Genomic DNA, 17,526 nt, shown 5'->3' on the forward strand with positions numbered 1-17,526 from the left:
AATCTTTTATCGGGGGCCACAACACAACAGGAGCACAGGCACCTGAAGCGAGTTAAATACTCTTCTTACTGTGCTCCACGTGACATCTGCAGTTTCAAATCGAGAGCACACCAGTGCACTTGATCCTGAGTGGCTCCAGTAACAGGAAGGGAATCTTTGACATTCGTCCATTATTCGTGCAGCCTGCCTCATGAAGAACAGCCTATCATGCAGAGAGCCCTTTCTCTAAGAAGGCAGCTGGACAGAAGAAACTTGATGCAGCATCGAGGCCAGGGCCTAGGGACAAAGAAGACCATCCTGCGTGTGATCATCCTCTGTGCAGCCTCGGTCATTTTCACCAGGGTCTATGTTGCTCACATCACCCGCAGTGCAGCCAGCTCTCAGGCAGCCACCAGCGCTGATCTGGCAGGCCTGAGGGCATCCCTGCATGAAGAGCAGCCTTCTCTGCAGCAGACAGCAACGCAGAGAGGATCATCCAGAATCAGCCCGACAGATCGAGCTTACAGCGGCCAAGCTGCAAGGTCTGAGGAGGGACGGGCAGACGGGGGCGGAGATGTGCCCAAGCAGCAGGCTGAAGTGTTGAGGCAGGAGGCAGCAAGGCCCAAAATAGGGCAGCATGATGACTTTGTTGTGGTGCTGTCGGTCGACCATGACAAGCACGAGCTGCTGCAGGCAACAGAGCAGCTGTGGCAGGTGCGTCTCCCCAAGGTCTGGAAATTAATGGCACCCCTTCTGTCTACAGTTATACAGGGACCATCTGAACACCCAGCCAGCAGTCGTCAGTGGCACTTCACAAGTTAGAGCTTATGACTCTCCTGTAACATTACTGATGTTGCAAGGCCCCGGCCTGCGGGGCCGGTATAACTATTGAGCACCATGCCCACGGTTGATTGGGTCTTGCTTGGATCTCGAGTCCATCAAGGGCTAGGAGTTTGGCAGCCTTTGGCCGCGGCTTGTCTGCACACGCACCGTGCCTCTGGCAGGAAAAGTCTGAAATAACAACAATAACTGTTGGAGCATTTATACTAATTGTGCATGTGTGCACAGGGCATGCGCCTTTTTGTGGTGTCCAACACAAGCAGCCGGCTGCAGCCGATGCCGGCCAGCATTGAGCACTGGGCAGTCTACGATGCTGACAAGCCAGCCCGATCCTACTCAGAGACTGCCACACAGAACGCCCTGGGCCCATTCCTTGCCCACAGCAGCCTTGGATCAACCTTCAAATGGGCCTTCTTTGGGACTCTAAATGCTCACACCGCTTTCTTCCCTGAGGCAGCAGCCAGAGCTGTGCAGGGGCTTGACCCTGAAACGCCCTACTTCCTGACCGGTACTGCCCTTGTCTTTATTTTTTTTTGCAAAAAAAAAAATCTCAAGTGAAGGCAGACTGATCGCCTACCTCATTGTTTTGCGTTTTCCATTCCTTAAGGACTAGGTTCATCATGTGCATCAGTGATGAAATAACAAGAACAAATGTTTCATTAGCGTCTTCATGCTTTGCGATGACCGGCAGGGATTCTTCACATCTCTATTCAGCTAAGCCATCACCGTCTGGCAGTTCTTCAACAAGAGCACTCTTTCATCACTCAAGAGAGCAAAGGACGTCCAAAATTGACCTAGCAAGCTTGCAGCACCTGACACGAGGGTGCTGTTGTGCAGACAACATGTGGTACGCGGACTCCAATTTCGGCGGCGCCTTTCACCCGCACCCCAAAGTGCCCGCGTGCCTGCCATGCAGCTACGCGCAGAACACATCCGAGCTGGATTTCCCCATGCCAAAGATGTGCCCCTGCAAACCTGCCGACCTCTGCGCAGCCGACACCATCGGACTCTTCCCAGGCTCTGCTGACGGCATCTGTGGGATCCCTAAGTGCGGCCCGCTTGTTCACTCCTTCAGTTGAAAGCCAGTGCAGATAGCACACCAGTGGCATGCATTCTCAAAGAGTCCTGGTGAATTCTGATGTTTCCAGGAGAAAAGAATATCCTTTGGCAGTACAATATGTGTGCAGTCCCTGTCATGCTTGGTGCGTAGGAAACTAGCAATGCAGCTGCTGCAGCTATGGGCTCAGGGGACTCGAAAGTACAAGGTTAGGTTATAAATCCCTGATGGACTGTAGGGTTCAGGGGAACGGTGCTGTGTAGGGCGCCTTCTCGGACCTACTCCATGCATGGGGATGCCGGGGCGCTGGTTAGCATCGGCCTTCTGCGCAGTGTCTCGTTCGCTGAGATGGAGGCATGCACCCAACGCCAGTGGACCACAGGCGCGCTCACTTTGGACTTGCTATTTATCCAAGAGAGTGCCCACACCCAGATTGATCTGTGAATATGCCTTCTACACGCCCTCTTCTTCTGAGTCAGTCTTGTGGCAGACACACTTTGTGCCCATACTGCTGCAACATTGGAGATGCAGGGAATGGCCGAGACTCTGGGGGACTATTTTCTTTTTGCTGTAGTCTTGCATGACTTCGATGTATCAAGCCAATGATCGGACGCACACATAGTGCCCAACGCTCCTTGAGATTAGAAATCCTTACACAAATAGAACTACAACCCATTAGATGTGAGGCAGCCATTCAGGACATACAACTTGGACACCGAGCATGTTGTGTTCCTTTCACTGCAGGAGCGGATGCGATGGTGACAGCGTGCCTCTGGCGGGCGGCCAACATTGCACCCACATCCCCGGACCCCCTGTGGCATCCAGACGGCCTGACTCTGTTCGATGCCAGCTCACCCCTGCTGCCAGACCCCATCAGCAAGAAGGCCATTCCCATCAAGGTCTCTCGCCACCTGGGCAACCTGCTGTCGGCCGCTGTGGGGTCCTGCAAAGGACTCTGTCAGGTGCGCCAACTTCAAACCTAATTTTTTTCTGTGCACAGAGATTCACCTGCAGGCTTTAAGGCCCTTGCTCTGTTGTATGCGTCTGGAGCTTGCTTACTGTGCTTCGCAGACAGTGCATCGTGCAAAGGTTTCGGTCTTTCTGTGCAAATTGTGTGAGGGAGAATGTCTACAGGGAGCCTGTTTTGTCAGTCGTAGCAGGTTTGAAGGCTTGTCAGAGTTTGGGAGGTCACACAACGTGGTGTCTAAAGGGGACTGGCGGGGGGCGGTACAAACACTGAGCACCGTGCCCACGATTGATGGGGTCTTGATTGGATTTGGCGAGTCCATCAAGGACTTGTGGTAACCTGTTAGCGCAGCTTATCTGCAGGCCCACCTTGCTTCTTAGCAGAAAAAGTTAACGGTAACGGTAACGGTAACAGTAACAGTAACAGTAACAGTAACAGTAACAGTAACAGTAACAGTAACAGTAACAGTAACAGTAACAGTAACAGTAACAGTAACAGTAACAGTAACAGTAACAGTAACAGTAACAGTAACAGTAACAGTAACAGTAACAGTAACAGTAACAGTAACAGTAACAGTAACAGTAACAGTAACAGTAACAGTAACAGTAGGGGGGGCTGATAATGAGTTGTGCCTGCTGCAATGCAGCTCGAGCTGGACCGAGTGGTGTCGCTGCACCTGAACAGCGGGTCGCTGGACACGAACAATTGCACGGCTGACACTGCGCAGCTCTTCGGAGCAATCCTCTCCTTCCTCAAGAATCTGAAAGCCCAGACAGCCCCTGAAAGCCGTTCTGGTGCGCGCCTTTCATTTGACAATTGTTTAAGTACTTGAGGCAGTGCACAGGGGGAATTCACTTTAGCACCTCCAGAGAGTGACATAAGCTTGTGTTACAATCAAAATACAGAAAAAGCCGTTGTCCAGCAAAGCAAAATCCAAGACCAGGCCTTTAATATGGTTCTCCCAGTTCAAACCGCACCCAAGGTGCCGCTGCAATGTATGCTCTGGGATTCTTCTCTAGCACAGCTGCCTAATCCGCCGTAGGACCTCCTTCTGCAGGCACGGATCAGGACAGACGCAGACATAATGATGCTGAGTGATATGTGTTTGAGCTTTATGGTGCTGTGCTGCAGGGCCTGACCAACTCAGAGAGCCAGTTGCCGTCACTTCCGCAATCGTGAAAAGCATCAGATCCCACCAGAGGGGCTTTGATGAAAACGCTCTGTCCCAGATCATCAGGCTGGGACATCTTGCAGCCGCTGTCGAGGCAAGGAACCCTTACTAGCAGAGATCAATGACAAGTTGCATTATTAATAATAAACACGCTTGTTCCAGCTCTCAGGGCTACGAGCGTTGCAGCAGCCTCTCAAGCTGCATGCAAGGTTTGAATTCAAAAGCAGGTCAAACAATCAGGTTTTGAGTGTGGAATGCTGCTCAGGCGGTCCATATGCTTGCCAGATCCTCAAGCTCAGGCTCACCGGAGGCTGTCAACTCCACACTGTCTCTCCCATCCAGCTCAGGGCCAATCCACCAACAGTCTGCGCGGCCATCATTCACCCTGTTGCAGGTGCATCTCCCTCTTATCTTATATTTCACGCTCGCCATATTGCCCTGAGGTCATCAATTGATGTCCTGCGGGTCACGTATACCCTGAGCTTGTGCATCTTTGCAATCCCGAATTCATATCCCACATATCAGATTATATCTCGAGCTACAGCATTGTTTTAACGATCTACCCATTTTTGGCCTAGTCAGAGCAGCGCTGTTGCAACACACCGGGCCCATGATAGACGTGTAATAGCGTTTGATGAGTATTTCATGTCCTTTGAAGGCTGGTTGAATTGTGCCTGCCTGATGCATTGTGCAGAGGACGGAGGTGGGCGCCGCGGAGGGCGTTGCCTCCCAGCTGCTGCAGGAGCTGGCGGGCGCTGCAGCCCTGATCAGCGCTCGCAAAGGCAGCCAGGCACGGCGCACGTTCAAAAGGGAGCATCTCACGAGGACTTGGGGGCGCCAGCCTCCACCCACACCCGTCAACCCGCCAACAAGCCTCAGAGGCGACCCAGCAACTTGTGAATATTTGTGGTGCAGGAGAGTTGAGCATGATTCTTGAGATGCAGTCTATCTTGCCGACGTTATAGCGGTGCAATCTCTCCTGCCTCAATTCTGTGTTGGACGAGTCCGTCCTGCTTGACTGCTAGCAAGGCAACCCTTTGCAAGCAGCATGTACTGGTGCATGCGGGTTTATGATGTGGATGAGGAAGCAAGCAGGCAGCGATGCATTAAATAAAAATTTCCCTCGCCAAAAGCAGACCCTGTGAATGCATCAGGGTCGGCAGCTGCAGATGGCAGCAATGCAAACCGGGGGGTCCAGGGGCAGAAGAGGTGGAGCTGGTGGGGGGACCCGGAGCAGCTGCCAGCCAGGAAGCAGAAGAACAGGCGCCAGTTCTTGCGAGAGGAAGAAGAGCCAGCGCTGCGCGCTGAAGATTTTGTGGTTGCCATTGCCACCCATAAGGCCCGGGAGCCAATTCTGGCTGCAGGCAGGCCTTCCAGACAGGTGCATTTGCGCTCTTTTTCGTGCCAAATCCCTGTCATCAGTTCAAGTGCAGCGATGGCATGACCCATAGGTGGCATGCAAGGGACATTTTTTTTTCACTGCAGATGCAATCGTGCCTGCTTGAAGGTGTGAGTGGGTTTTGACAGCAGTGATTATTCATTGCAGGGAGCACAGACATTTTATGCGACCAACCATGAGGGGCCCCGGGCAAATGACTCCGTTACCTTTGGTGAGAATTGGGGCTACTACCCGGATGCTGAGCCCCTGCGCTCCTTCTTTGCTGGGGACCCCCGGGCCGCCATCGTCCCCTTCCTGGCCTACAAGTGTGCACACCTTCAAAAAAATTCCATACCATGTATTATTCTTATCATTGGGCTGTTTTCCCCTTCTCTTGTAGCTCAAGTTAGCTCACTGCTCAGTGCTCGGAGTGCTCAGCTGGGAGCAGCATAGAGTTGTCATGAAAGCTGGCAATTAGGGATATTTGCACATAGGGCGCTTGCTTGATCATTTGCAACCTTTTGTTGGTCATCAATCTGTAATATGATTTGAACCAGCCTCTCTTTCTGCAGCTCAAATTGGTTTTGGGCAGGCCATATTCTGGCGCCCCACTTTTAGCGAGCATCACCCAAGTATTTGCGCGGATGTCCTGCGTTGCCAGGGGTCATGAGGTTGGTGTTGTGGGAGACAGGGATCTGAACGACACCTTCAAGTGGCTCTTCTACGGCGATGACGACACTGTCTTCTTTTTGGAGGGCGCCATGAATGTTGTCAAAGACTTGGATCCCAACATGCCCTACTTCCTCACAGGTCTGCCCTTGCACCACCATATAGCACTCTTCCGGAAATGGCATCCTAACAAATTTGCTTGAAAAACAAGTTTGTTCGAATTTTACAGCTTTGGATGGAGGCAAATTTTCCTGGCAGCGAGATTTTCCCGCTGTCATTCTCGAAGCACTGAATGTTTTGTATGTGCAAAATCATATGGGTTTCATGCGTCAGCAGCAACTTATGAGAGGGGCAAGGGTATGATTTATTGTATGTGGTGAGTTGCAGACAACATGTGGTTCTCGAGAGAGATGGGCAAGGGCTCGTACCACCCCCACCAGGGCGCTCCCCAATGCACACCATGCGGGTAAGCGTGACAAATCCATACCTAAGCACCTGCAAAATCATTACATCATTACTATGGCAGACCCTCAAGACACTGCAGCCCAAGTAATCAGCCTCACTTTGACGCATACTATTTATACAGTGGCCCCGGCTGGCGGGGGGCGGTCCAAGTACAGAGCACCGTGCCCACGGTTGATTGGGTCTTGCTGAGATCTGGCGAGTCTAACAAGGGGTAGGATGTTGGCTGCCTTCACATGCCGCTTGTCTGCATACACACCTTGCCTCTGGCAGGAACAGTTTGTAATGATAATATAAAGTGTCTCCCATTGTTGTAGGTACTCAAAGGACACTTCTGGGCTGCCCTATTCTCTGCCGCCGGGCTGCCCATGCCGAGTGGAAGAGCTGTGCCGCGCTGACAATTCAGGCGTCCTCAACAAGCCGCCCAAGGCCTGTGGCGTGCCCAGGTGAGCCACAAACCTACTGCTAATTAAAAAGAACTTCAGGGCATCATAACAGAGATCTTCTGATGATTTGTGTCTTCAGCACAGCCCCAAATGCAAGTGAACGCTGCGAAGACTGCGCACTTATGCGTGTTACTATTACCCGGCTTTCCAGTCTATGCCTCTTTAATAATCCGTAAAGACTGCGCAGCATTGGATTCTGTGCAGCCTTTTAGTTGCAAGCAGGGCTCTGCTAGGAGAGCCTTTTCAGCTCCTAACACGGGGCACTCAAGAGAGATAATGATGAACGCATTTGTCATTTTCGAAGGAAAATTTCAATGTGTGCAGGGTGCCTGCGCGCACGTATTCCATGCACGGGGGAGCGGGAGCGCTCATCAGCGTGGGCTTGCTGAGGAGCGTGTCATATGACCACATGCACCGCTGTGTGCATGGTGCGTACTCGTCCGGCGGCGATGCCTTCATCACAGAGTGCCTGTGGGAGGTGCGTAATTTCTTCTTGCCTTCCTTTCAAGCTCCGCTGACAGTCTTTGCTTGACTCGATCTCCAAAAGCTGTGAGTTTATCAATGATCCCTGGTCCATACAAGCAGGCACAAAGTCAATACGTACGAAGACCTGCCTGTATGGACTGGGAAGGCTGGTGAATTCGAAGCCTTCTGAGATCATCAGGTCGAGCTTGCTGGACAAAATTAGCGGTCAAATGCTACTGTGCATTCAAGCAGGGCATTGCGGTGATTTGGTGCGGTGATCTCTGGATTTCTGAGAGTCTATAATAGAGAGGCCTTGAACTGGCAGTTTGAAAGTTGTATTCGTGTCTTCATTGCAGGCTGGGTATGGGATGACTAATCCAGACCCGCTGTGGCACCCCCGCAACCTCAGCATGTTTGACCCCTGCCCGGCCGGGCCGCACCCGGACGATGACATCCTGCCCAAGGCTGCCCACACTCTGGGCAACCTCCTTTCCGCAGCCGCCCGCACCTGCCACGGCCTCTGCAAGGTGCTTTTTGTACCCTCTTATTTCAAAGCACACTTTCTTCCGCAAAGGGTTTAGGATATGTGGCAGCCTTTTCTTGCAGCTTGTCTGCGGACGCACCGTGCCTCAGTTAAAATATCATCTAACAAGATTGTCAGATTGCACACAACCTACATGTTTTCCTGGCACGTGCCTCCAAAATTAGAGACAAGGAGAGAAAAAGAAAACAAGGCTGTGCATGTGTTCGCAGCTGGAGGTAGAGCACACGGTAGCGCTGCACCTGCGCTCGCGCAGAGTGGGATCCGACGAGGCGGTCTACCAGGTCACAGACCTCTTCTCCACCCTGCTCGCGCGGCTGGCACACCGAGAGGTTCACATCGATCTGCAGCTGCGCGCTGGCCACCGGCATGCTGCCATAGAGGCGCACATTGACACCGCTGTGTCTGTGCTGCGTGCCACCTCGTTGGCAAGCCTGGTACTGCACTTCATTCCTTCTTTCTCCTCCCGAAATGAATTCTTTTCTGCAAATTATGGAAGTGTTTGTGGTGTTCTAGAAGTCTGGACCCTTCCAAAACCGGCCCTGTACCAGAGCCTGAGCGCAAGCATCAGAGTGCCCAAGGCATAAGATATAGCATGCGCGGAATCCTTCATGTCAGTGCTTGCAATGCCTGTCAAGTATGCAGCATTTGTTGAAGTTCGTTGGGGAGAATGCTGTTTGCGTATCGCCACAGGGTGACATAGAGGGTGAGTCTCCAGAGCTGCGAGCCATGTTGAGCAGCGCGGGCACCGGTGCGGCCAGAGTTGTGGCGCGAAAGCTGCTGGACACAGTGGTCAGGGAAGCCCGGGACTGGGAGCTCGAGCTGGAGGCACGCAAGAGACAGGCAGAAGGCCCTGCACCTCAGACGGCTTTAAATGAGAAGGATGCTGGCTGCCACGAGGCGGCACATCTATGCAATAAGCCTGACAGGCCCACATGGAGATGAGAGTGTCACAGAATACTCTAGCATCATGATAATGTTGGTGGCTGGGTCACCCCTGCATGCCTGGTGCTGCGTAGCCTGCTCGTATATGTGAGCCGTGACTTTTAAAGTCATGCCATGACTTCTGTGGTGCGCCATGACTCTAAAAGTCATGCTATGACTTCTGTCTCTCGGACATGCATGGCAGGGCGTGCCACAGCTTGACACGTGGCTGCTTGGGGAGTTCACCCCTGCTGAGCTCTGCGCTCAGGAGTTTAGGACCAGCTTTTGTGGTTGCAACAGAGAGGGTGGATGGTCATGGGTGAATCGGTGGACAGAAGAGTTCCCTGCCGCTTCAAGCAAAGATCACCAACCCATCAAGAGCGGCCCTGTTTTGTGCTAGCAGACAGCGCAGCAAATAAGATCATTGTCATTGCTACTGAGGACAATTAAGATCGTGCGCGTGCCCATGTCTCAGCGATTGCGAGTCTGTTTATATTTTGTTGGGCCGCCAAGTGCACATTTGCGCGGCGCCTGCTTGGGAACAAAACAGCCTGCCGGTATGCTCTCTGGGTTATCCCCCCGAGGAGAAATGCCTAGCTTAGATAGTATGTCTAGATCCTGCCTGTGGGAAGAAGCCGGGGGAGTAAAGTGAAAAAGAACTACGTACTCGGAGACTCGAACCAGTGATTATCGACTCGAGAGGGGATTGGCCTACGATCGTATCCGCTCTCCCTTCCTCGCCTCGCTGCATTGTATTCGCCACCCTAGCACCAAGTTTAGATCCTGGCTGTATACATGGTGTTGCATCAAGGGGAGAAGAATAGTTCAGTGAAATAGTGTAGAGTTAATGTAGGTTCTACTAACCTTGGATGCATCAGATATCTATCCATGCCGAATGCATGGAATCAGTTTCTGCAAATTTCGTACTGGGTTCACATCCATATTCCTAGACGAGACTATATGCCCAAGTCCAGAATTTGGCCAACATGCCATTGCCAAGATGGGCGGCATGGTCATCAATATGAACGGGCGTGTAGCATGCATGGACGAGGGCTTGCCTCTCCACCGGGCCGGCCATGGCCTCATTGCTGCCAGAGCGCAAGGCCCGCATACGCCATGGGGACAAAGTGCGGCATGTCGGCCCCGCATGTCGGCGGGTGGGACCGGCTCCTCCTAGCCTTTGCAGCTCCGGCAATTCGCCGGTGGCAGTTGCAGAGACGGGCGAGGCGCCAGCAGCCGAGGACAGCTGGAGATCGTGTTTGCTTGAATTGCTCATGGAGACGCCCAGGCCCTTTGTGTCGTCTATTGGCTTTCTGTGCAGCTTATCCGTTGACGTATCCTTGGGATGCATGAAGAACTTTGATGTGGAAGTTGCCCAGCAGCTACCCGGCTTGGGCAGCTCTTTGGGCATCCTCAGATTCACATCTCATCTCTGCTCAACAGCATCTACCCACTTCTGTCAGGGCTTGGAAACAAGACACGGACAATAAATCCGTATGAAGGCCTCAAGTGGCTTTTCAGGAATTATGGGAGGTCCTTAAAAGCAAAGATGTTTGAGGGAACCAGCTTGGACGATCTGAAGAATTTGTGGCTGGGCACAGAGGAAGAGAATCCGGAGATAAGATGGATCTATATTATAATATGTATTGGTAAGTTTGATTGCGTCGGAGTCTGTTTCGCTCGATCCTGTTTATTTCAAGCTGCAAGTGCATGTGCTCAAGGCGCGCCTCGGACGAGCTTCCGTGCTCGTGTTCTGACAAAGCTACATTACAAAACAAACAATTCCTAATTTAATCTCCAGGACTGGTCCTGTTGGCTGGCCTGATGAGCGGACTGACGCTGGGACTCATGTCAATGGACAGCATCGATTTGGAGGTACAGTGGCTCCTCATAAAGGCATCCTCATAGAATCGTATTCTAGCCATCAAATGCTCACACGAGGGATTTTTTAAATTGTGGAAACCCCTTTGTTTTCGAGAAGAAGCCATCAGCGCAGAGCCGATCCTGACCACAGACCACAGACCTGTATTTACTGTTTTGATCAGCCAGACTTTGTTTGAAAATGTGCTGGAAGACCTCACGAGCTCATTCTCCTTGCTGGCAGGTGCTCATACGCAGCGGAACACCCACGGAGCAGAAATATGCCAAGAGGATCGCACCAGTGAGGGCCCATCCTTTGTCGAATCTCCAGGCCAATGCTGCTGGCATTGGCCAGCATGCTCAATAAAGTGCTGTATTAAGGCCTGCCACCTACAGTACATCCAAGGGTGCTAGCAGTACATTACATGCAGGCATTGCGGTGGTGCACTTCTGGAGATCAAATGCGTGTGCATGGTGCTCAGGTGCTCAGCAGGCCGCACCTGCTGCTGGTCACGCTGCTGCTGGTGAATGCAGCTGCCATGGAGGCGCTGCCAATCTTCCTGGATCGGCTCCTCAGCCCAGTTGCCGCCATTATTCTGTCAGTGACTGCTGTCCTGTTCTTTGGTGCGCCCTGATATCCCTTCTCTGGACCTCTGTACTTGCACGCGCTTAGTCAACTAATCACCGTTCACATCAAGACTGCCCCAAGCCGACCAAGCCCAACAAGGTACACAGCTGATTCATCAATGTGAACACCAGACTTGTCAGCCCCGCTGGTTTTATGAGGTACCTTGGAATACTTAGAGCCTGTATTTACAATTTTTATGAAGGCGTGTATGTGTTGTTTGGCAGGTGAGATAATTCCTCAGGCGCTGTGCACCAGGTATGGGTTGGCGATCGGGGCATACTCGGCCTGGTTTGTGCGCGCCCTGATATTTGCAGTGGGCATTATCTCCTACCCCATCTCCAAGGTCCTGGACTATCTTCTGGGCAGCGAGCATGGGGTGAAAACCCTCTCTTGAACCCCAGGAGTTTTTGAGACGCATTCACACCTGGATGTCGTGTAGTGTATCATGTAGTCTCCAAAGTGCCCATGTGTCTTTCAAGACAATTTGGGGCTTGAGACAAACAGAACAGTGCACTATTCCTGTATTTTAAATGATTGGGAAATGGCAGGCAAATGGAGAAATTTGCTCTGGTGAATAGGACAATGTTGAGTGTCATTCTCTTGTGACAAGCTTGATCTGTGCAAGCAATACACTGCACTGCAGCAGAAGTTGACACACCATAGCATAGCATGGTGTCAGGAGATCACCTCACAACAGCCACTGTGCAGGCGCTGTTCCGGCGTGGGCAGCTGAAGGCGCTGGTGGACATTCACAGCGAGGTGGACGGCATAGGTGGCGGTTACCTGAGCGCTGAAGAGATCAACATCATTCGGGGCGCCCTCGACATGACCGAGAAGAAAGCTGTTGTCGGCATGACACCCCTTGACAAGGTGGGGTTTTCCACTCACATTGATCTAACAGGATCGCCAGCACTAGTACTGCCAAACACCCGGCACTGTTAGCCGGGACCATATTGTCCCGGCTCTGCTGTGGAGATCACATGTTGTCCGCAAGCATAAAAGCTCTCAGGTATTCTGTGGATTTACACATGCATCCATATGCTGTGGCATGTCCTTGCAAGAGCAGAGAGTTCTGCTATGACGTGGCAGCAATCACGCTGCATCCTTCAAAAAGAAATCTCACCTCCATTAAAATGGGATGATGCCCCTGTCACAGCATTGTTTTCTTGGCCCTTGGCTGCCTCTCTTGCAGCTCAGGCTGGTGTCAGCATCAGCGTGGCTATATGGGCCATTTACATGTACAGACGGAGGCTTTACATAAAGTGTATCCAATGCTGTCACAGCGATACACTGTTGGATTAGTAAACTGTTGCAGGAAAGAGCGGGGACATCCTGATTGTTGGTGGTGTGTGCGCCTTTTTAGGTGTTCATGCTGTCGGCTGACACGGAGCTGAATGTGGCCACAATGCGCTCAGTGCTGGGCTCCGGCCACAGCCGCGTCCCCGTGCACCGCCCGGGAAACAGGCACGCCCCTTGCCTCCCCCATTCCTGCGACTGTTACTGCTTTCTACTCTTTTTCGGCTTCGATCAGAGCCACGATGGCTCGATGAACATGCCATCATGAACCATGCTTATCTAGCCATAGACAGATGCTTCTGGCGGGAAGTCAGAGTCTGTCTCCCATTCTCACTCCCAGAAGTAAGCAAATCGGTCAAAATTTGCGCGGCGAAGAGATAAATAAGGGTAGTGCATGTGGAGTGCAGGCGGGATGTTTTGGGGCTCATCATAGTGAAGGAGCTGGCGCTGTTGGATCTGGAGGCGGGTACGCGCGTCAGCGATGTCAAGATGCGGCCGCTGCCCATGCTGCGCGCAGACACCGCCATGTGCGCACTTCCACTCCTCCTTACACAGCTAATTTGGCATAGCCCTTGGACACAATCCTTTATCCTTTTCTCAGGGGATTACACCAACACACAGTGCAAGCACAGACATCAGTGCTATCGACAACCCGTCTCGATCACCAAGCCTGGTTATTCTTTGTGCCTAGCCTCTACAACACTGAGAGGAGTGTGATACCCATCACACATCAGCACAAGATGCCTGAGAAAATTGGTACTTTGGACCCGATGTGATGATGGACACTTGAAAATTCTGCCAAGGAGGACACTTTCCCCAATGTTGGTGAATCGAAGGTCTTCTTGGCCCTGGTGTGGCTGTTGCTGCTGAGAAGTTTCCCAGACACCAGGCCTCATCTTCTGAAATGCGTTTGACAATGGAGGGTGATTGTTTACAGCATGTTTTCTGCTGCGCAGGTACGATTTGCTGACCTTGTTCCAGACGGGGCGCAGCCACATGGTGGTGCTGACAGCGCCCCCCGCTCCCCCCCAGACGGTGGTGGGGGTCCCGGTCGGCGGTGGTGAGGACACCCCGATGGTGGTGGGAACGCCCCCGCGCGACCTTTCGGAGTCCATCCACCAGATCAAGGCCTCGCGCACACCGCCACGCCGGGCAAAAGAAGACGATGTCACTCTTCTCGTGCCGCAGTCGGACAGCATGTGTGCCGCAAATGGCAGTCACGTGCGTATCTTGACCCTTTCTTTCTCTTGTGACAGTCTGTCTGTGTGCCACACGGGTCAGTACAAAACACAAGTATGCTGCCAGACCTCTCAGGCTGCAAGCAGGTCAACCATGCGTTTGGCTGGTCTCGCCTGTCTCGCCTTAGTCATGCCCCAGGCTTTACGAGTGCATCGTAATGTTGTTGTTTTGCACTGGCTTGAGCTCAGTGATCGCATGGTGCAGGAGGGGGTCTCAGAGGCGACTCCTGGGACGCCGGCCGCGGCGGCGGCGGCTGTGGCGGCGACTTTGGGGCAGCCAGCGCCGGATGACCCGGTGGGCATCATCACCATAGAGGACGTGCTGGAAGAGTTGCTGCAGCAGGAGATTGTGGACGAGACCGACCAGTTTGTCGACAACATGCGCATGCAGAAGGTGCCGCGACATTTCCCCTTTGCTAGCGAGGATCTGCAGTGTGCCTCACATGCTTGAAGTTTATTACTTGGCCGCAATATGGACGTGCCGAGCCTTGCCTTGACGCAAAAGTTGGAAGCAGCAACTCACAGAATGGCAGGAAAGTCCCTCTTTGACGTCCTGACTCAGCCTGCTGCATCCTGCTGTCATTCTTGTTAGCCTGCCCAGTCTAAAGGAGCACCTGGGACCAAAAAGGATTACCTCCTTATGGCCTGCCCAAATCCAATTAGAGCTGCGAAAATGAGGGGCTGGGGAGCTCGAAACGACGGCAGATTCACAGATAACTTAGAGTAGAGACTAGGGATCCTCTGAGCGAGGTCCTATGTGCGGACAACTTAACAGAAGAATCCAGGATCAAGAACGTTGGTCGCAGACAAGACATGATTTTATTGAGCGTAGGTGAATGCTGCCGTACTGCTGAAGGCGCTGCCGCCGCACCTACGCAACTTGATGGTCACGCGCAACTCGGCCAACGTCACCGGCGGCTCCGGCTCCGCGGCAGCCGCGCGAGCCGCCTTCAATCAACAGGCCCAAAACACCAACCTGCAGGCAAGTTACTTGCCCCACATTCCCAACCTTTCACATGTATATCCCTACAGTCGTGAATGCTGTTGATGTGCAATCCAGATTATCAGTGTGATGACTCAGAGAAGTCAGAGAAGCGACAAGCGTTTCGTTAGCACAAGGCCCTTCATTATGGCCTTCATCAGCTGCTTTGCTGGCAGGCACTGGAGGTTGCACTTGATACATGGAGGTAGTGAGATTCTGCATGCTTAATTGACTGGACTTATCCGGGGTGCAGGGGCTTCACAGCGTGCGCAGCGCTGACCTGGACAACATGACACCCGGGCAGCGGGTGACTCAGTTGCAACGCTCCAGGACAACTGGCAGACCCATGCCAGCCATCCAACAGCCCCTCCTAGTGCGTTGCCCTTGAACTTCGTCAGTGACAACTTGTCACGTGGGGATGACAAACATGCACCAGTGCCACCGTGTTCTGAGGCAAGAAGGATCCAAGTGATACGAAGGCACCACGCATGAATCTGCAGAATTCTGCATGTCATCAGAAGAAGGCAATGCGAGGCAAATGCGCTTGCAGAGCATGAGGCTTGCGGCCCTTTCTTGCTCACTAGTTGTGTGTTTCTGCTGCAGGAGAATGGTGGTGCACAGACGACGGATGATCTTCCAGTGTAGTGAGTCATGCATGCGGGACGGTGGCTTGGGGGCTGTAGCCAGCGCCTGAGAAGAGTGAAGACTTTCAAAAATTGACCTAGCTCGTGACCTGGTACATAGATATGACCCCCTAATTTGTATGTTTAAGTTGGATCATTCTTATATTTTGAACACCGTAGGCTTGGCCGAGACAACGGTAGTGTGTCAGAAGATGTGGTGAATGAAAATGTCATGTGTCCAATTGCAATTTTGGGTCCTTCTGTGGTCTAGTGTTGGTGCAAATGGCTGTGAAACAGCATCTATGTCAGTTTCCAAGCTGGCATCAACGATACTGCTCCCCTCACCCTATCCTTCAAACCCTGGAAGACGATCGAATTAATATAAAAGAGGAATGGGTGCTAGAAATAGTCTTCGTTTCTGCGCCCAATTCCTGAAGATTCCAGACCGCCTGTTCATAAATCTTCGTGGCGGATTCTCCTGATGGCTGCCAACTCAGATGCGCGAGAGGGAAAGGACCTATCCTACTTTAAAGGAAAAGCAGCTCACTACAAGGATAGTGCTGATCTTGAGATGGTATTAGACAGTGGCGATGTTCTGCCTGTGCACTCGCAATACCTGACCACGCATTCGCCCATAATCGCTGATATGATACTGAACGAGGGAACCAGCGGCCAAGGGAGGAAAAGGCCTAGACCAGACTTGCAGCTTCCGCTCCCTGACACCTCTTTCAAGGAGGCCTGTGACTTCCTGGTTGCTCTATACACTTTCGACGGTCAAAAGGCAATTCTATCGAGGCAATGCCCAGCATTCTGAAGACCGCTCACAAGTTCGACATTCAAGAGATTCTGGACAGCTGTGAGAAGTACGGCGGATCTTGCGAGCCTTAATGGAAAAAGCAAGCTGGAACTTTGGGTGAGAGGTCCTTCCCTTGGCTCCTCTATTTTTGGAAGCAGATAAAGGCGCATTTTGTTGATGCCAGCACTCATGCTTACGCATATTTGTCTGGTGCTCAGCAAATTTGCAGATATTATTTCTCAGCTCTGCATGCTTGGGCAGGAAGTAGGCACTTGAAAGGGGAGATGCCAGACAATCAATAACCTCGTGTTGGCCGAGCGCTATGGTCTGCAAATGCTGGCATTTTGCTGTGAGCGCTACATTGCTGGTTGCTTTTACCCGCGCCATTGGCCGCAGCTCATGGACATCAGCAAAGCTGCTCTCATGCGCATCATTCGTGCCCGCAGCGATGCAATGATCAGGCTGACTTTGAGATGCACCCGCTGCAGTGCAAGGTATGGTGCCCCCACCCGCACAGCTGTTTAATGTGTATCGCCTTACCTTTACCTGGGTTATCGGTAATTAGCACGTCTCGCAGGTGAAGGCATTGAGGTAATTGAGCTCACAACTGCAGTGCACCTGTCACAATCCTGCGTCATGAGTGAACTAAACATTCACTGAGAAAGCACTGCACAGGCAAAAGCCAGCAGCCTGGTATGTCCCAGAAACTCAGACTTGTTTGCAGTGCCGCAATACCCTGACAAACCAGGATGCTGGCGGGAAATTCAGCCTTCCATCTCCGGCAGAAATGTTTAGTACACAGCTTGGATCGTGGGTATGTTGAATTGCTCTCATAGTCTAGATCCCATCATGATTGACCAGTACCCATAAGCTGTTTGGACAATGATTATTTCCACGTGCTTTGCATTAATTGGTGCATAATTTGCATGTGGAGTGTCGAGTGGCCTTTTTCTGTCTCCGGGTGGTGTCTATAGCTGTAGCTACCGATACATGCGCTGCAACAAGCGCTCATTTCGAAGGGCCATTCTATCAATGAGAGTGCATGCTTGACAGCTGTGCAGACTTACGATTGTGACAATAGTGAAAGCGATTTTCAATTTGTTACATCCCCAATCCCTTAAGATGACAATCTGAATTCAAAGCGGCATAGATTTTCAGGGCTCATGCAGAGCCATGGCAGAGACATGCTTCCATGCGGGCGGTG

At 52.2% G+C, this 17,526-nt stretch overlaps 2 protein-coding genes across 2 annotated transcripts; both read left to right on the plus strand.

Annotated features, from left to right (window-relative positions):
• Nucleotides 1-255: 255 nt before the first annotated feature.
• Nucleotides 256-9,566, plus strand: COCSUDRAFT_47296 (hypothetical protein; the record flags this gene model as incomplete). The annotated part of the gene is made up of 16 exons (XM_005647933.1): nt 256-693; nt 1,048-1,327; nt 1,657-1,867; nt 2,727-2,838; nt 3,490-3,637; nt 3,975-4,018; nt 4,709-4,910; nt 5,184-5,395; nt 5,561-5,718; nt 6,084-6,202; nt 6,449-6,527; nt 6,841-6,969; nt 7,294-7,447; nt 7,791-7,961; nt 8,188-8,412; nt 8,669-9,566. 16 exons carry the CDS (start codon nt 256-258, stop codon nt 8,918-8,920), a joined length of 2,934 nt encoding a protein of 977 aa, XP_005647990.1. The 3' UTR covers nt 8,921-9,566.
• Nucleotides 9,567-10,723: 1,157 nt separating this feature from the next.
• On the plus strand, nt 10,724-14,969 carry COCSUDRAFT_36428 (DUF21-domain-containing protein; the record flags this gene model as incomplete). Its single annotated transcript, XM_005647934.1, has 10 exons — nt 10,724-10,774; nt 11,004-11,060; nt 11,242-11,383; nt 11,612-11,763; nt 12,096-12,257; nt 12,751-12,851; nt 13,091-13,210; nt 13,640-13,743; nt 14,203-14,315; nt 14,754-14,969. The coding sequence occupies 10 exons, from the start codon at nt 10,724-10,726 to the stop codon at nt 14,967-14,969; spliced, it is 1,218 nt and encodes a 405-aa protein (XP_005647991.1).
• Between the last annotated feature and the right edge of the window lie 2,557 nt (nt 14,970-17,526).

The sequence above is a fragment of the Coccomyxa subellipsoidea genome, assembly GCF_000258705.1.
Source record: "Coccomyxa subellipsoidea C-169, whole genome shotgun sequence".
In the NCBI taxonomy this organism is placed as follows: domain Eukaryota; kingdom Viridiplantae; phylum Chlorophyta; class Trebouxiophyceae; family Coccomyxaceae; genus Coccomyxa; species Coccomyxa subellipsoidea.